Source organism: Triticum aestivum, chromosome 5D (genome assembly GCF_018294505.1).
Source record: "Triticum aestivum cultivar Chinese Spring chromosome 5D, IWGSC CS RefSeq v2.1, whole genome shotgun sequence".
Taxonomy (NCBI): Eukaryota; Viridiplantae; Streptophyta; class Magnoliopsida; order Poales; family Poaceae; genus Triticum; species Triticum aestivum.
In genome coordinates this window covers 235,947,155-235,963,541 of record NC_057808.1, presented here as the reverse complement: position 1 = coordinate 235,963,541, position 16,387 = coordinate 235,947,155, and the positions used below count along the sequence as shown (strand labels likewise).

At 46.1% G+C, this 16,387-nt stretch overlaps 3 protein-coding genes and 1 non-coding gene across 6 annotated transcripts; all 4 read right to left on the bottom strand.

Moving 5' to 3' along the window:
* Window positions 1–1,303: 1,303 nt before the first annotated feature.
* Window positions 1,304–12,839, bottom strand: LOC123120380 (cytochrome P450 714C3). 2 transcript variants are annotated; one of them, XM_044540352.1, is made up of 6 exons: window positions 7,584–7,731; window positions 6,932–7,150; window positions 2,901–3,127; window positions 2,563–2,810; window positions 2,012–2,387; window positions 1,304–1,931 (listed from the first exon to the last, which is right to left on the bottom strand). In XM_044540352.1, exons 1-6 carry the CDS (start codon window positions 7,729–7,731, stop codon window positions 1,506–1,508), a joined length of 1,644 nt encoding a protein of 547 aa, XP_044396287.1. In that variant the 3' UTR covers window positions 1,304–1,505. The 2 variants fall into 2 exon arrangements, with proteins under 2 accessions (XP_044396287.1, XP_044396288.1); XM_044540353.1 differs by lacking the exons at window positions 6,932–7,150; window positions 7,584–7,731 and adding an exon at window positions 12,674–12,839 and having other exon boundaries at window positions 1,305–1,931.
* On the bottom strand, window positions 4,203–4,276 carry TRNAR-ACG (transfer RNA arginine (anticodon ACG)). The gene has a single exon. It is a non-coding gene; the product is annotated as a tRNA-Arg (tRNA).
* LOC123120382 (uncharacterized) lies at window positions 9,021–9,722 on the bottom strand. The gene has a single exon (XM_044540356.1). The coding sequence runs from the start codon at window positions 9,720–9,722 to the stop codon at window positions 9,021–9,023; it is 702 nt and encodes a 233-aa protein (XP_044396291.1).
* Window positions 12,407–15,537, bottom strand: LOC123120381 (uncharacterized). Of its 2 annotated transcripts, none has more exons than XM_044540355.1 (2): window positions 13,197–14,595; window positions 12,407–12,744 (listed from the first exon to the last, which is right to left on the bottom strand). In XM_044540355.1, the coding sequence occupies exons 1-2, from the start codon at window positions 14,583–14,585 to the stop codon at window positions 12,691–12,693; spliced, it is 1,443 nt and encodes a 480-aa protein (XP_044396290.1). In that variant the 5' UTR covers window positions 14,586–14,595; the 3' UTR covers window positions 12,407–12,690. The 2 variants fall into 2 exon arrangements, with proteins under 2 accessions (XP_044396290.1, XP_044396289.1); XM_044540354.1 differs by lacking the exon at window positions 12,407–12,744 and adding an exon at window positions 15,300–15,537 and having other exon boundaries at window positions 12,841–14,752.
* Between the last annotated feature and the right edge of the window lie 850 nt (window positions 15,538–16,387).

The window sequence follows — 16,387 nt, the reverse complement described above, 5'->3', positions numbered from 1 at the left end:
GCTTTCCTCCATGGTTCCCTTCAAGAAACTGTCTACTACCAGCAACCTCTGGGTTTTGAAAATCCATCCTTTCCAACTCATGTATGTCTTCTTCAGAAATCTCTCTACGGTCTTAAACAGGCCCCACGAGCTTGGTTTCAACGCTTCTCCTCCTTCATTCAAACAATAGGCTTCACTCCATCTCTCTCCGACACCTCTCTTTTTGTGTATCATCAAACTTCTGACACTGCCTATTTACTTTTCTATGTAGATGATATCATTCTTACCGCCTCCTCTCAAAAGTTCTTAGATCATATTGTCTCTCTTCTTAGATCTGAATTTTCTATGACTGACCTAGGACTCCTTCATCATTTCTTAGGCATTGCTGTTGTTCGAGATTCCTCCAGCCTTTTTCTTTCCCAACGCCAGTATATTCTTGATCTTCTTAATCGTGCTGGTATGCTTGACTGTCAATCATCTCGCACTCCTGTCGATACTAGTTTTAAACTTTCGGCTACCGGTGAACCCTTTCCTGATCCTACTCTCTATCGTAGCCTAACAGGTGCTCTCCAATATCTCACCATTACTCGTCCTGAAATCTCTTTTGCTGTTCAACAAGTATGTCTCTATATGCATGATCCCCGGGTTCCTCACTATAATCATGTTAAACGCATTCTTCGGTATTTAAAAGGAACTCTCAATCATGGTCTCCACCTCAATAATTCTTCTCCAAACTCGCTTACCGCATACTCTGATGCAGACTGGGTTGGTTGTCCTGACACTCGAAGGTCCACTTCCGGTTTTTGTGTTTTTCTTGGTAACAACTTGATTTCTTGGTCTTCAAAAAGACAGGTTACAGTCTCACGTTCGTCGGCCGAGGCTGAGTATCGCGCTGTGGCACATGCCGTTGCAGATACAATCTGGATTCGGCAGTTACTCTCCGAGCTACACAGGCCTATTGAGCAGGCCACTATTGTCTACTGTGACAACATATCAGCAGTCTACATGACTAGCAATCCAGTTCAACACCGACGCACAAAGCATATTGAGATTGATATTCATTTTGTTCGTGAAAAGGTTGCTCTTGGTCAGGTTCGGGTGCTTCATGTTCCCTCTACGGCTCAGTTTGCTGACATTTTCACCAAGGCACTGCCTACTAAGCCGTTTCAAGATATCTGTTTCAGTCTCAACGTCGTCGAGCCTGCCGTTGATACTGCGGAGGGATGTTAGAGTAGTCATTATGGTATACGACTTCTAGTCCAAGTCAGTTTTGTACCCCTACCCCAAGTCGATTTGTACCCTCTTATATACTCTTGTATGCCGCACCAAATCATCAATAAGCAACAATTTTATTCATCTTTCAGAAATGACTATTCACACTGTTTTGAGGACTGTCTGAAAACTCAAAAACGTCTTATATTTTGAGACATAGGAAGTGCGTATATATGTGGCTCGCACGCCTGGTGAATGTTGTCTGTCCAAGTTCAGAGCCTGGTCGACTACAGGTCAATGAGCAACGATGGTGATCACAGCTTCTTCGCCACCAATGGCATGCCGAACCCTGGCTCAATGGTCAGCCGGAACACTGGCGCGTGGCGGTACGTCGGCGATGGCGAGAAGGCGAACCTGCTCAGCAGGCGCGCCAGTACCAGCTTCAGCTCCGTCATCGCCAGGTTCTGCCCGATGCAGGTCCTGTGGCCGAGCCCAAATGGCGTGTACAAGTGTGCCGGCTTGCACGCCCCAGCCACACCGTTGGCGAACCGGCCCGGGCGGAACTCCTCGGCGTCGGGGCCCCAGACTTCCTTGTCCAGGTGCAGCATCGATCTGGTCACCTGGACGATCGTTCCACGGGGCACATCCAGGTCGCCGATCTTTATGTCCGTCAGGGCTTCACGCATCATCAGCGACGCCGGTGGGTACAGACGGAGAGTTTCTTGGATCACCATCGTCAGCTGCATTTCGGTGGCAGGTGCAATGCATGAATAGAAATGAATGGTGTCTAGTTATACGATGATGGACAGAATGCGCTCACAATTTTCAGTCGGTGGAGGGCGTCAACGTCCAACGTGCTCCTCCCATGGCAAACCTCCAGCGCCTCGATGCGGGCACGCTCCTGCCATTCCGGGTGTTTGGCCAGTAACATCAGGCACCAAATGGCGGTGACCGCCGTGGTCTCATGCCCTGCGAAGTATATGGTCTTACAGTTGCCAACGATGAAGTCCCCGGCAGTGCCACCATGGCCAGCGCCATGGGCGCCGTTGACGATCGCACGCAGAAGACCGTTATGAGTGGCCGCATTCTCAGCTCCATTCTCGTTCACGTTGGCCTTTGCCAGTTCCAAGATCAGTAGCCTAACTTTCTCAACCAGATTCCGTATCTCTCGGTTGCTCTTGGTAGGTAGGTGCTTCCTGCAACAGCATGAAAGAACTAGCATGATTGGCCACCGCTTAGTTGTTTCATGTTTACAAGCAACTTGTTTTGTATTGCTGACTGAAATAAATGCCTTCCTACTTCCCTGACCAAACCGTATAGAAAGATACCGGATTAAGCACGGAATATGGATTAACAACATGTTTTACTTACCACAGTGCAGAGAGTCCAACAAATGCATCCTGTTGAGAAATCGCCTTTTGAAGCTTCCTGAGCATGCAGAATATCTCTTCTCCTTTTGCGAAGCTACTCCCGAAGCAAGCCCTGGCGATTACATCTGCTGACATGTTCCGCAAATAATCATCAACAACTATCTCTGTGCTACCTCCTGCACTGTCGAGAATGTTCTCCCATGCTTCTAACAGCGGAGCAGTTGCATCTTCAATCAGCTGTATCATACCCTGCATATATAGAGCATTGCATACCTACAGCCATGAATACCAGTCCAGGTTTTCAACCCATGTTAACTTAAGCAAACTGTGTGTCACTACCTTGATCTTGTCCATGAAGAATTCTGGCGCCATGGTCTTCCTCTGATAGGCCCATTCGTCACCATTCACCGTAAGTAACCCTCCCCCGAGAAGAGCTTTTCGAGTTTTCTTCAGATAATTAGGCTTCCCGAGCTCTGATGGTGTCCAGTGGTCTATGTCCTTTACCATGTCTGGCTGAGAAACGTGCAATATCTCCCGACCTCCTGACGAGTAGAGGAACACAGAGCCTATCCCAAATTCGTACTTTCAGTTACTTCCATGTTAGAAGAAAAGACATATATGAATACATAACAAACTTAATTCATTCTTAGATGCACTTAGATTGAACTGACATCAAATATTCTTTTTTTTTTTCCTCGAACACACAACTAATTGTGTCACTTTCATTAGAAAGGTTTCAAGAAGACAAAAGGTACAGCAAGTGAAACAGAAAACATTTACCTAGGCCTAGCATCAAATGGAAACCGAAGTCAACCAGAGAACCTAGAAAACACACTGAAAAGAACAGAGATAAACTAAAACTACAGCAAGGCCTCGGCCTAAGAACCATCTGGGGGAGCCTTCTCAGCGCACTTCACACCTGCTAGCTGCCATTGCCCTGCTTTGACCAAGATGGAGCCAACCAGCTACTGGCTATGCAGGCAGATCAGCCAAACACACATGAGTTCTACAGTCTCCAGAGCCGCCACAACGTCTACATGAGTGACTGAGCTCCCTTCATCTCGCCAACGCTGACTCGCTCTGCCGCGCTCAGAAACCAGTCAAGAAACTGATATATGGCTTCAGGGTGGGTGATGGTCTGAAGACCATAATGGGCTAGAACTGAGTGCCAGACCTGCTGGGCGAAAGCATACTCGGACAACAAGTGAGATATAGTCTCTTCCTGCTCGCAAAAAGGGCAAACCTCAGGGTGATCCAACTGTCGCCTCGCTAGATGATCTGCTGTCCAGCACCGGTTTTGCGCGACCAACCATGCGGAATTTTTGCTCTTCAAAGGCACACCCAACATCCCAACGTTGAGTTCCAGGCCAGCGACTAGGCTGTGCCGGCAAAATGATTTTGACAGGCTGATTTGGCCGAGCATAGCCTGGACTCAGTCCAACACGAAACAAGCTGGTCGATAACTTCAGAGTCGAGGTCTATGCCATCACCAGATGAAGAAATTCCATCACTCCTTGCACATTTAGTGCTCAGCTGATGTCCTGGATCCACTGGTTTTGGTGCAGCATCGCATCGCTATCCCGATCATGATTTTCCTACCCTCAGGGGGAAAGTAAAGGCCCTTCCCCCTTTGGAAGGCTGTGGGCGAGGAGGGATTCGAACCCCCGACACCGTGGTTCGTAGCCACGTGCTCTAATCCTCTGAGCTACAGGCCCAGCTGTCTCCACTGGATCTCTCTTTCACGCTCATGTCACGTCGAGGTACTGCAGAAAAAAGAACTGCAAAATCCGATCCAATTTTTCGTAATCATGAATCTTTCTAGAATCCTTTTCTCTTGAATATCAGTTAAGAGAGTTTCGGATTGCCTGGTATTCCACCAATTCTTAATCCAAAGTTCCAGACATTTGTTAAATGAGGAAGAGAGAAAATGCCTCGAGCCGAGGTCCGAGTACCAAGCGCTGCAGCGCTGAAGTATGAGCCCCGTGGACTAGCGATTGCTTCTCCACGAGGCTCATACCAGGCGCTACGGCGCTGAAGTAGACGGTCCTAGCCTTGAGAGTCCAAGATCCAACCACCACCGGTGCCAATTCAGCGATGGACTGCCCTCCGGTCCATCTGTCAGTCCAGAAGAGGGTTTGCTGACCGTCGCCAACTGCAACCCTGGAGGCCGTGTGGAGAAGGGCGGTGACGTGCCGGCTAGCTTTGATCAGAAGTTGCGACCAAGGTTGAGAGGTGTCAGCTCATTGCAACCAAGGCCAGCGCATCCTCAACGACCAGTTCACCTTTCTCAGGTCTTTGATGCCCAAGCCACCCAACTCAATAGGGTGGCAGATATTATGCAACATGACCGAGCAGCTACCACCGCTGGCGTCTTGCCAGCCCATCCAGCAGAAGCTCCCTGCTTTTTATCAATGGCTTCCCACAGCCACCTCGGCATATCGATCGCCAGCATGGTATCGATGGGGGCAGCCGAGATCACCGTGCAGATCATCTAATCATGACGGGCATGCCACCTTTCATGGGCATGCCAGCCAGCCAGCCAGCCAGCTTGCTGTTTATCTTGTAGAGGATGGGCTGTGGGTCTGTCAGCTAAGCTTCCAAACAGATAACAGGATTCCCAAGTAATTGACTGGGAATGCCTTCACTGGGCAAGCAAGGCGCAGCGCAATGACCTCAATCTCTTCCTCGCTGCAGTGAATTGGTGTCATGGAGCTCTTCTGGATGCTGGTGCGCAACCCTGGTGCCACACCAAAGGTGTCCAGAAGCTGAAGAATAGTGCCGCACGTATAACTAAGAATAAAGCTGATCATCGTTACATTCTAAAATACCTGCACCTTCTACCAAAGCATAACTTGCATGATATTAAAGTGGTTGGCAAATGAATAGCCTTGCAACACAAAATACAGGGAAAAGGTACAGATTCAGTCAATGGAAATATTAATCACAAGTCACTTACTGATTGCATCATCCATGTGAGCACATGACTGTTCAGAGTTGAAAGTCATCTTGATACAAAATGACAGAGAAGTGTAAGTGAACGCTTTGAGTGCATAGTTGGGTGCACACAGTCATGACTTGTAGTGCAAAAACAAATTCACTTGTCAAGGGAGAGTTAAGTTTTTTTTCCATCCTTTAAACTGTAAAAAATCTAATACTTCTCAAGTTTAAACACCACTTGAAAGCAACTTAGTGGTGGAGGAAGCGTTGTCCATAAAATTTTTTGGTAATACATTATTTATAGGACTATCTACTACCTCCATTTAGGAATGGAGCTAGTATGTACTAACCTAAGGTGAATGCAAGGATACGGGATTCAACTATTACAGGGTTGTAGACTGTAGTTCTACTTTTTGGAAAATATGTTAGTTGAAGTAGTACATACCACATAGATATAAGATGTTTTGGAAAATATGTTAGTTGAAGTAGTACATAGATATAAGATGTTTTGGAAAATATGTACTCCCTCCATTCACAAATATAAGATGTTTTGGATATTATTTCAATATGGACTACATACGGACTGAAATGAGTGAACAAACACACTAAAACGTGTCTATATACATCCGATTCAGAAAAAAGTTAGAACATATTATTTGTAAGCGGAGGGAGTACTTTTTTGCTTTCTTATTTTGAGCTTTTCTTTGAGGCTGTGTTGTATGGATCTGGTGCCATCTTGGCGTTTTCTTCTAATACAAAACAACATGCATTTGTGTGTGTGTTCGAGAAAAAGAAGTAATCTGTACTGTCAACGCTGTAAGAAAATCGCAGTGATAGAGAGTAGCCGGAATAAGTTTAGATATGACGGTACTTTAGTCTTCTGACTCTGAATGCAAAAATATAAAATTTTCATGACACGAGTGACAACTGACAACAGAAGTTTAATATGTTGTGCTCTTTTGTCAGCTTCTACCCACTTGCTCCATTGATTTACTAATGTGCCTAAGATTATGACAAATATAAAAAGAATCTGATCAATAGCAATTAAGTACTAATAGTGAGTTGTGTAACATGGATTAGGTATTACTTACCCTTGAAAAGGACAAACAAACTCACTAGAAAAATGCGATGTAGCCATTCTCTGACAACCACTGTTTAAAGAGCTTGATGCTACTGAGTACTGACTCGCTTGTGAGATCCATATACCATATGAAATGTCAGTGTACAAATCAATCAAAAAGATTTTTGTTAACTAAATCGTTTCCAAAGCAGTGCAATCACTGGAACTGATTCGTGGGGAAAATTTGCCTCACAAAATTTGTAAGTGACCTAGAAATGTCTATCTAATAAAGATCAAGATCACAGCATCAGCCTGAAATATTCACATACGAACATAGCAAGATCATAGCATCAAAAGACACTTGCATACATACCATAAGTTTCCTTCCAGACAAGGATGTGAGGGAAGAGGGTGGAGATGTAGTTGTTGCTGTCTTGCTTCTTCATAGGTTTGAGCTCATGTCGGATACGCTTCATCTCTTTGGTGTTGCCATCGAGCAAAGTAGGCTTGGGACCCTTCACACCTTGCCTTCTCAACCTCTTCCTTATCTTCTCCGGTCTTAGCCATAGGATGTTACACAAGCAAAACAAAGCTAAGCAAAGAAGAGGAACAAGGATTAGCAAAAGTAAGTTCTCCATGAGAGGAGGCATGGAGCTGGAGGCAGGGAATTGTTCCAGTCAAACATTCAGATACAAGACAATGCCAGAACCACCTTCGTATTTGTTTGAGTCTCTGAGCATATGAATCTGACTTCTCTTCTGGTGTATGATTGTTTAATGGTACGCTATTTTCAGATCTTGGCATTCATTAACAATTAGTTTATTGTTAGATGGTCCATGCCATAGCAGCCCCAGTTAGCGAGCCCCAGGAAAGAGTTGTGGCAACTAAGTGTAGTTGGAGCAATCACAAGAACCAAGGCAACTGACAACCAGATTTTACATGTATAACAAGCTTATTGACTATGATCGGTCAGGCAAATACGTTCTGGCTCGACATACAACAGATAGGGTGGCATGTGCCGGTACCTCGGCGATGAGCGATGGAGTGAAGGCGAGCTTGGTCAGCTGGCACGCTAGCTGGAGCTTCGGTTTGCTTCTGTGAGCTTTTCCTCGGCTCATGCCCGAATGTGTGTGACATGTGCACTGGCTTCCATGAGGTACAAGTGTACAACATCGAACAAACCCTGGAAAATGGTGCCACGAGGCCTATGCAGACTACCTATAAGGTTAGGACGATCCAGTCACATGAGACAACATGTGTGCTTCTGCAGTAAGTAGAACATACAATACTTCTATTTTCAAGTCAAAATATGTGGCTGACTAAAGTTTCGTCTTTTCTCTAGTGAAGTACTGCTTTACAATGTTAACAGTAAAATAAACTGTACAAAGATTGTGACAGGGACAACAAGGATACATAATATTGTAAGTATGTAGTTGCTTGCGGTCCTGAAAAACATGATGGTATAATATTCACACTGCTTTCATGCTCTTGTGTCAACTTCCAGTCATTTCCACCAACGATTTTCTGAACACGAAAAGCATGCTCACACAAGATCAACACATTGCAAGTGGAACCTAATCCACACTAAGTACTACTTCCTACGTTCCAAAATACTTGAAGTTCTATGTTTGCCCTAAGTCAAACATCTTTATGTTTGACCAAGTCTATAAAAAAATATATCGCGTCTACAACATCAACTATATAAAGTATGAAAATATATTTTACGATGAATCTAACGAAACTAATATGTGATATTGTAGATATTGGTATATTTTTCTATAAACTTGGTCAAACTAAAAAATGTTAGGACAAACCTAAAACTTCGAGTATTTTGGAATGGAGAGAGTACCATCTAATAATACGCTACAAATATGAAGTAGTCATCTCACAAACTACGTATGTGGGAAATTGATCTTTTACCCGAACAATGAACATGAATGGTAAACAAGGATCCAAAAATTAAACTACGTATGTGGGAAATTGATCTTTTACCCGAACAATGAACCTGTATGGGCATGCTCAATTTAAATAAAGGTATGCTTATTGACTATCCGCTGAAGCAACAATGTGCTTGGAACTTTGTTTGCCGAAGTTGTATGAACCAGATTTGAATATTTGATGTGCCACTAAACTCAAGGGTTTCAAAATGCAGTAAGTGATCGTGATCATATTGTTTTGTTAAAGGAACAGGCAGTTGTACTGCCAATGCATTTCAGAGGGGAATCAATATAATGTCAGTTACTCCTTCCAATCCATATTACTACGTGTTAGATACATTCGTATCTAGACAAATCTAAGACAAGTAAAATGGATTGGAGGGAGTACAGGACAGGGAAAGTAGTTTTCCCAAAGAAAAGAAAGAAAGCATAGAAAACTAATCCGGCTCGGGCTCTGGCTCGTTTTCTCCGAAGGTGTCTCAAGTAATGGAGGAGTGAGCAAGGGCCATATTCGCTTTGATCATGCTAGCAAGTGAGCACGTCGGGGCTCAAGAAGCGGAGACGAGATAAGAACTCATGAACCCTCTGAAACTCCAAGTCAGACCGCGTAGTCTGACAGCAACGGCAAGTGCCACAAACAACTGTCCGTAGTGAGTCAAGCTGACGCCAGATGGCAGAGCACTGTGAATAGAACTCATCAACAGACGAGTCACCCTGCTGGAGAGCATGCTCCTGACGCACCACAGAAAGGTATAGAGCATCACCAGAGGGCTGATAGCGCTGACAAAGGTAGGACCACATCGCTGCAACAGTGCCGAGGCCCATGAACTCCGAAGCAAACTGAGGGAGGACACTCGCAGTGAGAACAGCAGCAGCACGAGCATCATCATTACACCACGTGTAAGCAGACAGATCATCCCGGTAGACAGAAAGAGCATCAGAGTATGCGGATACCTGCTGATCATACGCATCAACTGCAGCATCATCAAGAGCCTTGGCTGCATCCCGATCAGCCTGAGAAGCATCAGCAGCAAGCACCGGCGGAACCGGCGGAACAGGAGCCACCGGAGCAACAGGGCAGGGCGGACAGGGTACCTCGCCAGAGAGCACGCCCCACAGCAGAAGGCCGCGCATATGGATACGCATGAAGCCAACAAACTCAGCATAGTTGGTGCCATCAAAGATCACGGAGCAGCGAGGAACAGCCACATATCCCGAAGAAGACATTGCCGAGCTCTCTTCTTTTCCTGTTCTTTCTCCTTTTTTTTTGGAGTCAACCTCACAGGGCAAACAGCCCGAGCCCCAGCCAGAGAGCCCAAGCGCCCGCAGCCAGGCCGAGTGAGAGGGCCAGCCGAGCACGGGCCGGATCCAAGGCGAGGAGGACCAGGCGAAGCAAGGGGGCTGCGGAGGCGCAGTGAAGGAGGCAGCTACGCAGCAGGGCGATGGGTCAACGGAGCGGGCAGGCGAGCGCCTCTGCCCTCACGCGAAGCAGAGCAACGACGCGGCTGATGGGAGCTGCAGGGGCGGTGCAGCAGCTTGAGGCGGGGCTCCGGCAACTCGGCGGGGTCCAGCAAGACGGGGACGGCCGGATCCGGCCGCGGGACACCGATTCCCGGCGAGCCTTGCAGCGGGCGGGCCAGAGTAGAGCAGGTGCGGCCGGACGGGAAGAGGCAGCCGTGACCGGGCTGGAGCAGCGGGATCCGGATCCGCGACGGGGAGGGCTGGACGGAGCTGCTCGCCGGGACGGCGCCGGATCGAGAGAGGGGCTAGCACGGAGTTGCAGCGTGCGGGAGAGAGGGGAACCTAACATCTGATACCATGTTGGATAAACAGCAACTGACTTTACTGAGGGCCAAAGGCCAGAACATATACATGTGTGGTAAAGTGCAGAAAGGCCCCTTATACAATGGGGATGCACTAAAAGGAGTTATACACATCTAACAATATTGTAGATATTGGTATATTTTTCTATAAACTTGGTCAAACTAAAAAATGTTAGGACAAACCTAAAACTTCGAGTATTTTGGAACGGAGGGAGTACCATCTAATAATACGCTACAAATATGAAGTAGTCATCTCACAAACTACGTATGTGGGAAATTGATCTTTTACCCGAACAATGAACATGAATGGTAAACAAGAAGGATCCAAAAATTAAACTACGTATGTGGGAAATTGATCTTTTACCCGAACAATGAACCCGTATGGGCATGCTCAATTTAAATAAAGGTATGCTTATTGACTATCCGCTGAAGCAATAATGTGCTTGGAACTTTGTTTGCCGAAGTTGTATGAACCAGATTTGAATATTTGATGTGCCACTAAACTCAAGGGTTTCAAAATGCAGTAAGTGATCGTGATCATATTGTTTTGTTAAAGGAACAGGCAGTTGTACTGCCAATGCATTTCAGAGGGGAATCAATATAATGTCAGTTACTCCTTCCAATCCATATTACTACGTGTTAGATACATCCGTATCTAGACAAATCTAAGACAAGTAAAAGGGATTGGAGGGAGTACAGGACAGGGAAAGTAGTTTTCCCAAAGAAAAGAAAGAAAGCATAGAAAACTAATCCGGCTCGGGCTCTGGCTCGTTTTCTCCGAAGGTGTCTCAAGTAATGGAGGAGTGAGCAAGGGCCATATTCGCTTTGATCATGCTAAGCACCTGGTCAGCCGAGCAGATAGAATTTTGAAAGACTCGCCTGTTTATCTCCTTCCAAATGTGCCAGCAGCCATAGATAGACACCGAGAGGTGGTAGGCAGGGAGCTTGCATGCAGTGTCAGTCCACCAAGAGGCCGGGGAACATCAGGAGTCGATAGGCAGGGTGAGTGCCAGTTGCTGAAGCCAATCCGCAGTCAGGTGCTAGACCTCGCGTGTGAAGGAGCAATGGAGCAGCAAATGTGCAGGGGTTTCAGGCTGTTAATCCCAGAGGTTACTAGGGCCATTGTTCGGCCAGCCCCGCTTCAGAAGGTTGTCATTGGTGTTCCCAAAGCCATAGCCAAATGAAGAATCTACACTTGGGTTCAACCCTAGCCTTCCATAGCTTCTAGAAATTGGTGGCTGCAAAAGAACCAGTGAACTGCTGCAGATAAGCCGAGCTAGCCGAGTACTTCAAGTCACAAGTCCACTTCCAAGAAATTTTGTCGGCCACATCTGAAAGCTGGATATTTCTGAGAAGCAACCAAAGGTCAATGAACTGACGCAGTTGGGTGGCGTTGCAGATGTGTTGCAGCCTTGTGAGTCTGAGACTCTAAGTATAGACATACATACACATACAAGAGCAAATGCATGCATCGAGTCTTCCTCTAGAGAAGGAAATGAGGTAAGGGAATAGAATGAAGCTGGAATGGCCTCATGTGGACCCTCTTCATCTGCTGGGTGTTGCCATAGAGTTACATAGGCTTGGGACCGTTTATTCCTTCCCTTACTACACATCTACTCTCTAGACTTACCATACAGTTCATATAAGTCAACAAGAGTTTGAGATGGGAGGTAATTAGTGCTCACCTCCTTCATACGCCTACTCTTCTGAAATGAATGTCACTTCTTATTTTCCTAATCTATTCATTTCTCACCGTTAAAACATTGTTTTCAGATCACAAGGCAACACCAAGTAGACAGCCTTCATTGATCTTCAATGCATGGTGGTGTCTATTCATCAGTAGGATGGTAGCGAACTGGTTTCTGCCTTCTGCTTGCGTACTATTCCCTGCCCTGTTTTACCTCGTGAGAACATACAAGCTACCACAAAATATATGGCCTCATTTGGTTTGTAGGAATTCTGTAGGATAGGATTTTTAAGGAAAAATTTCTTTGGAGCTCTTTGGTTTGTAGGAATGGATTCCTATTCCTACATAGGATATGAATCAATCCTTCACATTTCAAAGGAAAAAAATAATACATTAGCCTAGACTCAATGGAAAAATTCATATACTATGCATCAAATGACATCTCTTTCCCTATAGGAATTGAGATGCATGTCATCTCACTTCCTATGATTTTCCTATTACAATGATATTCCTATCCTATGAACCAAAGGAGGCCTATACCTGAATACCTCTAAAGCAGTCATGCACTCATGCTGCAAGCAGCTAGTTTAGCTAGGCAAGAGCTACTTATGGAAAAGCAAAAGGGACAAGACAAACCTATACATGAGCATCAACGAATAGAGAAATACCTCACAGCCAGCACTGGTTAAATTTCTAACATGAGGTGAACTGGAGACTGGAGGTATCTTGAGTCTTCAGACTGCAGATTATATTAAGACATGGATTGAACTTTGAAGCAGAGATTAATTGCGGTTACAGCAATATGAAGCAGAGGACATCCAATCACAAGTAGCAGTTGAATAACAACAGCAGGCACCAATACACACTTTGCTGAACTGAGCAAAGTGGTGGAAAATATATAGTTTTGAACTCGGTTACAGGAACAACTCAATGGATCTCCTCACTTATCACATTGACCAAAACTTCAAATCAAACTTTTTACAGAGAAAGCACTGCCAACAATCGAGTACCACCACACACTAAATTCGGGATCAGTACACATGTACTGGATATCTAGAACATGGACCACCAACTTCTTTTTGTGTCTACAAGTGCTGCAGAGGCACTCTGGGATCCACGACACAGTCGCCTTCTACCACTACTAGTAGGATTTGCAAAGCACAAAACCAGAGCTAAACCGACAAAGCTTACTGCTGGAGCAACTGCAATAAACAGCCATCGACGATGGGCACGTGCTCTGTTTGACTGCTCAGCAACATGAGCACCATGTTCACCTGTATTAGTCACTTCCACTGCATCATTAAACATGTCCTGAGTTTCTTCAGCCTCAGGTTCATCAGAGCCTTCTTCACCAATTTCCTGCAGATGGGTGTGTTCCTCCACCCCGTGGACATCTCTTTCATTTGTTGCAGCTCGCTCAGACCTCTCGGATTCTGGATCATCTGTAGGAAGTTCATATCGGCAAACTGGGCATGTATTCCTGGAACTAAGCCACGGCAAGATGCACGACAAATGATATAGATGCATGCATGGTAGCTGTTTTGCTCTAGTTCTGATAGGCATCGGGTCTTTGCAGACTGGACAGATCACACCACCATCTGCCTCATGGCTTGTAGAGATAACCAGAGAGGGAAGATTTCCAATCAAGGATGTCGCTGCAGGTGGAGCTCCTCTTCTGGAACTGTCGTCCTCAGCAAATTGTTCAAGAATCATCTCAAACTGTCTTGCATCAGCATAATCACCAGGATTCCCAACAAAAGGTGCCCTGACATCTGGCCCTTCCATGCCTGCCATCAAGTTGGTCATATTTGCTCTTTGACTTCTCCAAGTCCATACCCCATCTTCAGATTCCCACCCAGTCAATTCACTGGGGCCAATGCCACGTGATTGCTGCTGGTGCTGCTGCATGGCGTCAACTGCTTCATCAAAATCAGACTCTTCCAACTGCACATCTTCATCCTCTTGGTCATCTGAATCCCACTGGTCTATTCCAGCATTCATGGGATCAATATCCGTATCGGTATTCATGTAGCTCTCGTTGTCAAGTTGAATGGTAATCTCCCTTCCCATCATGCTATGTTGACCTAGAGAAGCATCTGACTCCCCGCCATAGTCACCAAAACTGATGTTTGATTCAAGCTCGTCAAACACAGAATCAGCATAACTGAGGCCATCACTCTCATCGTCTGAAGCATGCCACCTTTGGGACTGGTTTGGTGTAGAATTATAAGACGCCAGCTGCCGCACAACGGTCGGATCATCAATTTCTGCTTCATGGCCTTGTCTGGCTAAGTTGATCAGTTGGGAGAACTGCTGTGAGAATGCATCCTCATTAGATTCAAGACTTGCAGTCCTAGATCTCCGCCTTCTTTGTCGTCTCTGCTGACTAGTGCTGGTTGTTACATCTCTTTGACTATCATTAAGCACAGTAGCCTTGCATTCCCTGCATATAGCTAAAGCTTCAAAGCTATTGGTCACCTCAGTATCCAAAGTAAAAGGTCTCGTGCAAACTAGGCATTGAGCATCTGGTTGACTGGCTAGGCGCTCATAGTCGCTAGATTGTGTCTGATTGCCAGACATGGGCACCTTGTACTAGTAAATCTGAGACTGAGATGTGTAAGCAGTGCGCTGGTGAAAATAACAAATGATCAAAATGGAAACAGAGGTATGTCTTGCTTAATTCCTGGGTCAGGTGTTTATCAGATACATTGTTGAGAACGTCACAAAAGTTCTTCCCAGATGTCAACCTGAAAAAGAAAAGCAAGCAATTGCTCCAGTTATGACGCAGAAGAAATATGCAGCATTCATTAAACCAGATGACTATGATCAAACTGGATAAGCGATTAAGCATGTCTGCAAATAGAATGCAACAGCTACCAAACAAAGTATTCACATGACCAAACTGGATAATTTTACTACTGAGGACCAGCAACCACACCAACCAAATCATTTGCAGAGTCCCCCGTGTTTTCCTTCATTAATTTCCTCTAACATACGATCTTATCAATTTAATCGCCACCCTCTTTTATCACGGAACAGCCTGCCCCAAGAGATCCACGCAGACAAACTAAACAATAATGAAAAGCAGCACTGGCTATGCAGGAGAGGTACCGAGATCGCACACGCTTCACAAAAGCAGCAGCCGACTCCCCGATTTCCACTACAACGAGGCGCTAAAATCGAACGCGATGGAAAAATATATTTTGCGCGGATTTGGAGGAGAGCCGCAGCCATTTGCGATGCGACAGCAAACAATCAGTTGACGGCAAGGTCCAAGGGTTCGAAGAAAATCACCTTCGCCTCGAAAATCTAGGGCGTGATGCGGGGGAGAACTTCGCCGGCGGGAACGGCGATCTGGGAATCGTAGACCAATCTCGGCGATGCTGGGGCTCGGCTGGGGGAAGAGGACGGCGTCGGAACTGGGGATCGCGGAGGAAAGGGAAAGGTTGGAGCGTTTTTCTCTTTTTCTTGAACAGTTGCAGGATTTCTTTCGAGTTTTTTTCTGCGTGAGAAAAGAGATTTGTTTTTTTAGGGCAGCGGGAGAAAAGAGATAACAACCCTGGCGGGCCTGTTCGAGTAGGCCCATTGAAGCACACACACGCCGATGTCCCAGGGGCAGTAGCGTCTTTCCCGTGGCAAAAATCACTGTTTTGACCTATGGACAAAACAATATCACAAAATAAACAGTTGATAAAAAATTCACCCTGATGACTCTTTTGTGTAGCGCCCAACAATTAGGCGTCATACTACATTGTGCAGTGTCTGACTGCGCTCGACTGACCAGCGTCACACCTCAGGTTGCCTGAAAATTACTAAGTCAGTGTGCAACGCCTAAGAGTTAGGCGCTACACTATGCAGTGCAGCGTCTAGTATCTAGGCGTTGCACCGGTAGCTACACTATACATTACGGGAAGACGTCGCCGTCGCTCTCGCCTGGGCACCTAGCCACGTACTGTCGCGGAACTCACCGGTCATCACCGCCTACGCAGTGTTCTCAACAATGAGCTAGCTGTTGTTTTCTTCCGAAGAGCGTCCAGCCATACATGCAAATCGTGACCGAGTACAGTGCAAGAAATGTGTTTTTTGACCGTGAACACAGACGGGACACGGAACGCATGCTACGTGTCGAGCGGCCTGGCCTAGACGTGGACCATTGCTGGTGCTCACCTCTCTCTCAAACCTGACCGTAGCGGTGGGTCACGAATGCGTGGCTTAATATGATCGCTGCTTAAGGATCAGGACAAACGAGGTAGGTCACTGCATCATCGCTGGTTTATGTGAGCCGGCTGGGCTTGTAGCGGGCACGGGCGCGCCCACTTGTGCAGTGCCTACACGCTAGGCACAAGCGTTACTTAGTATTTTTTAGACAGTCTAGGGTGCGA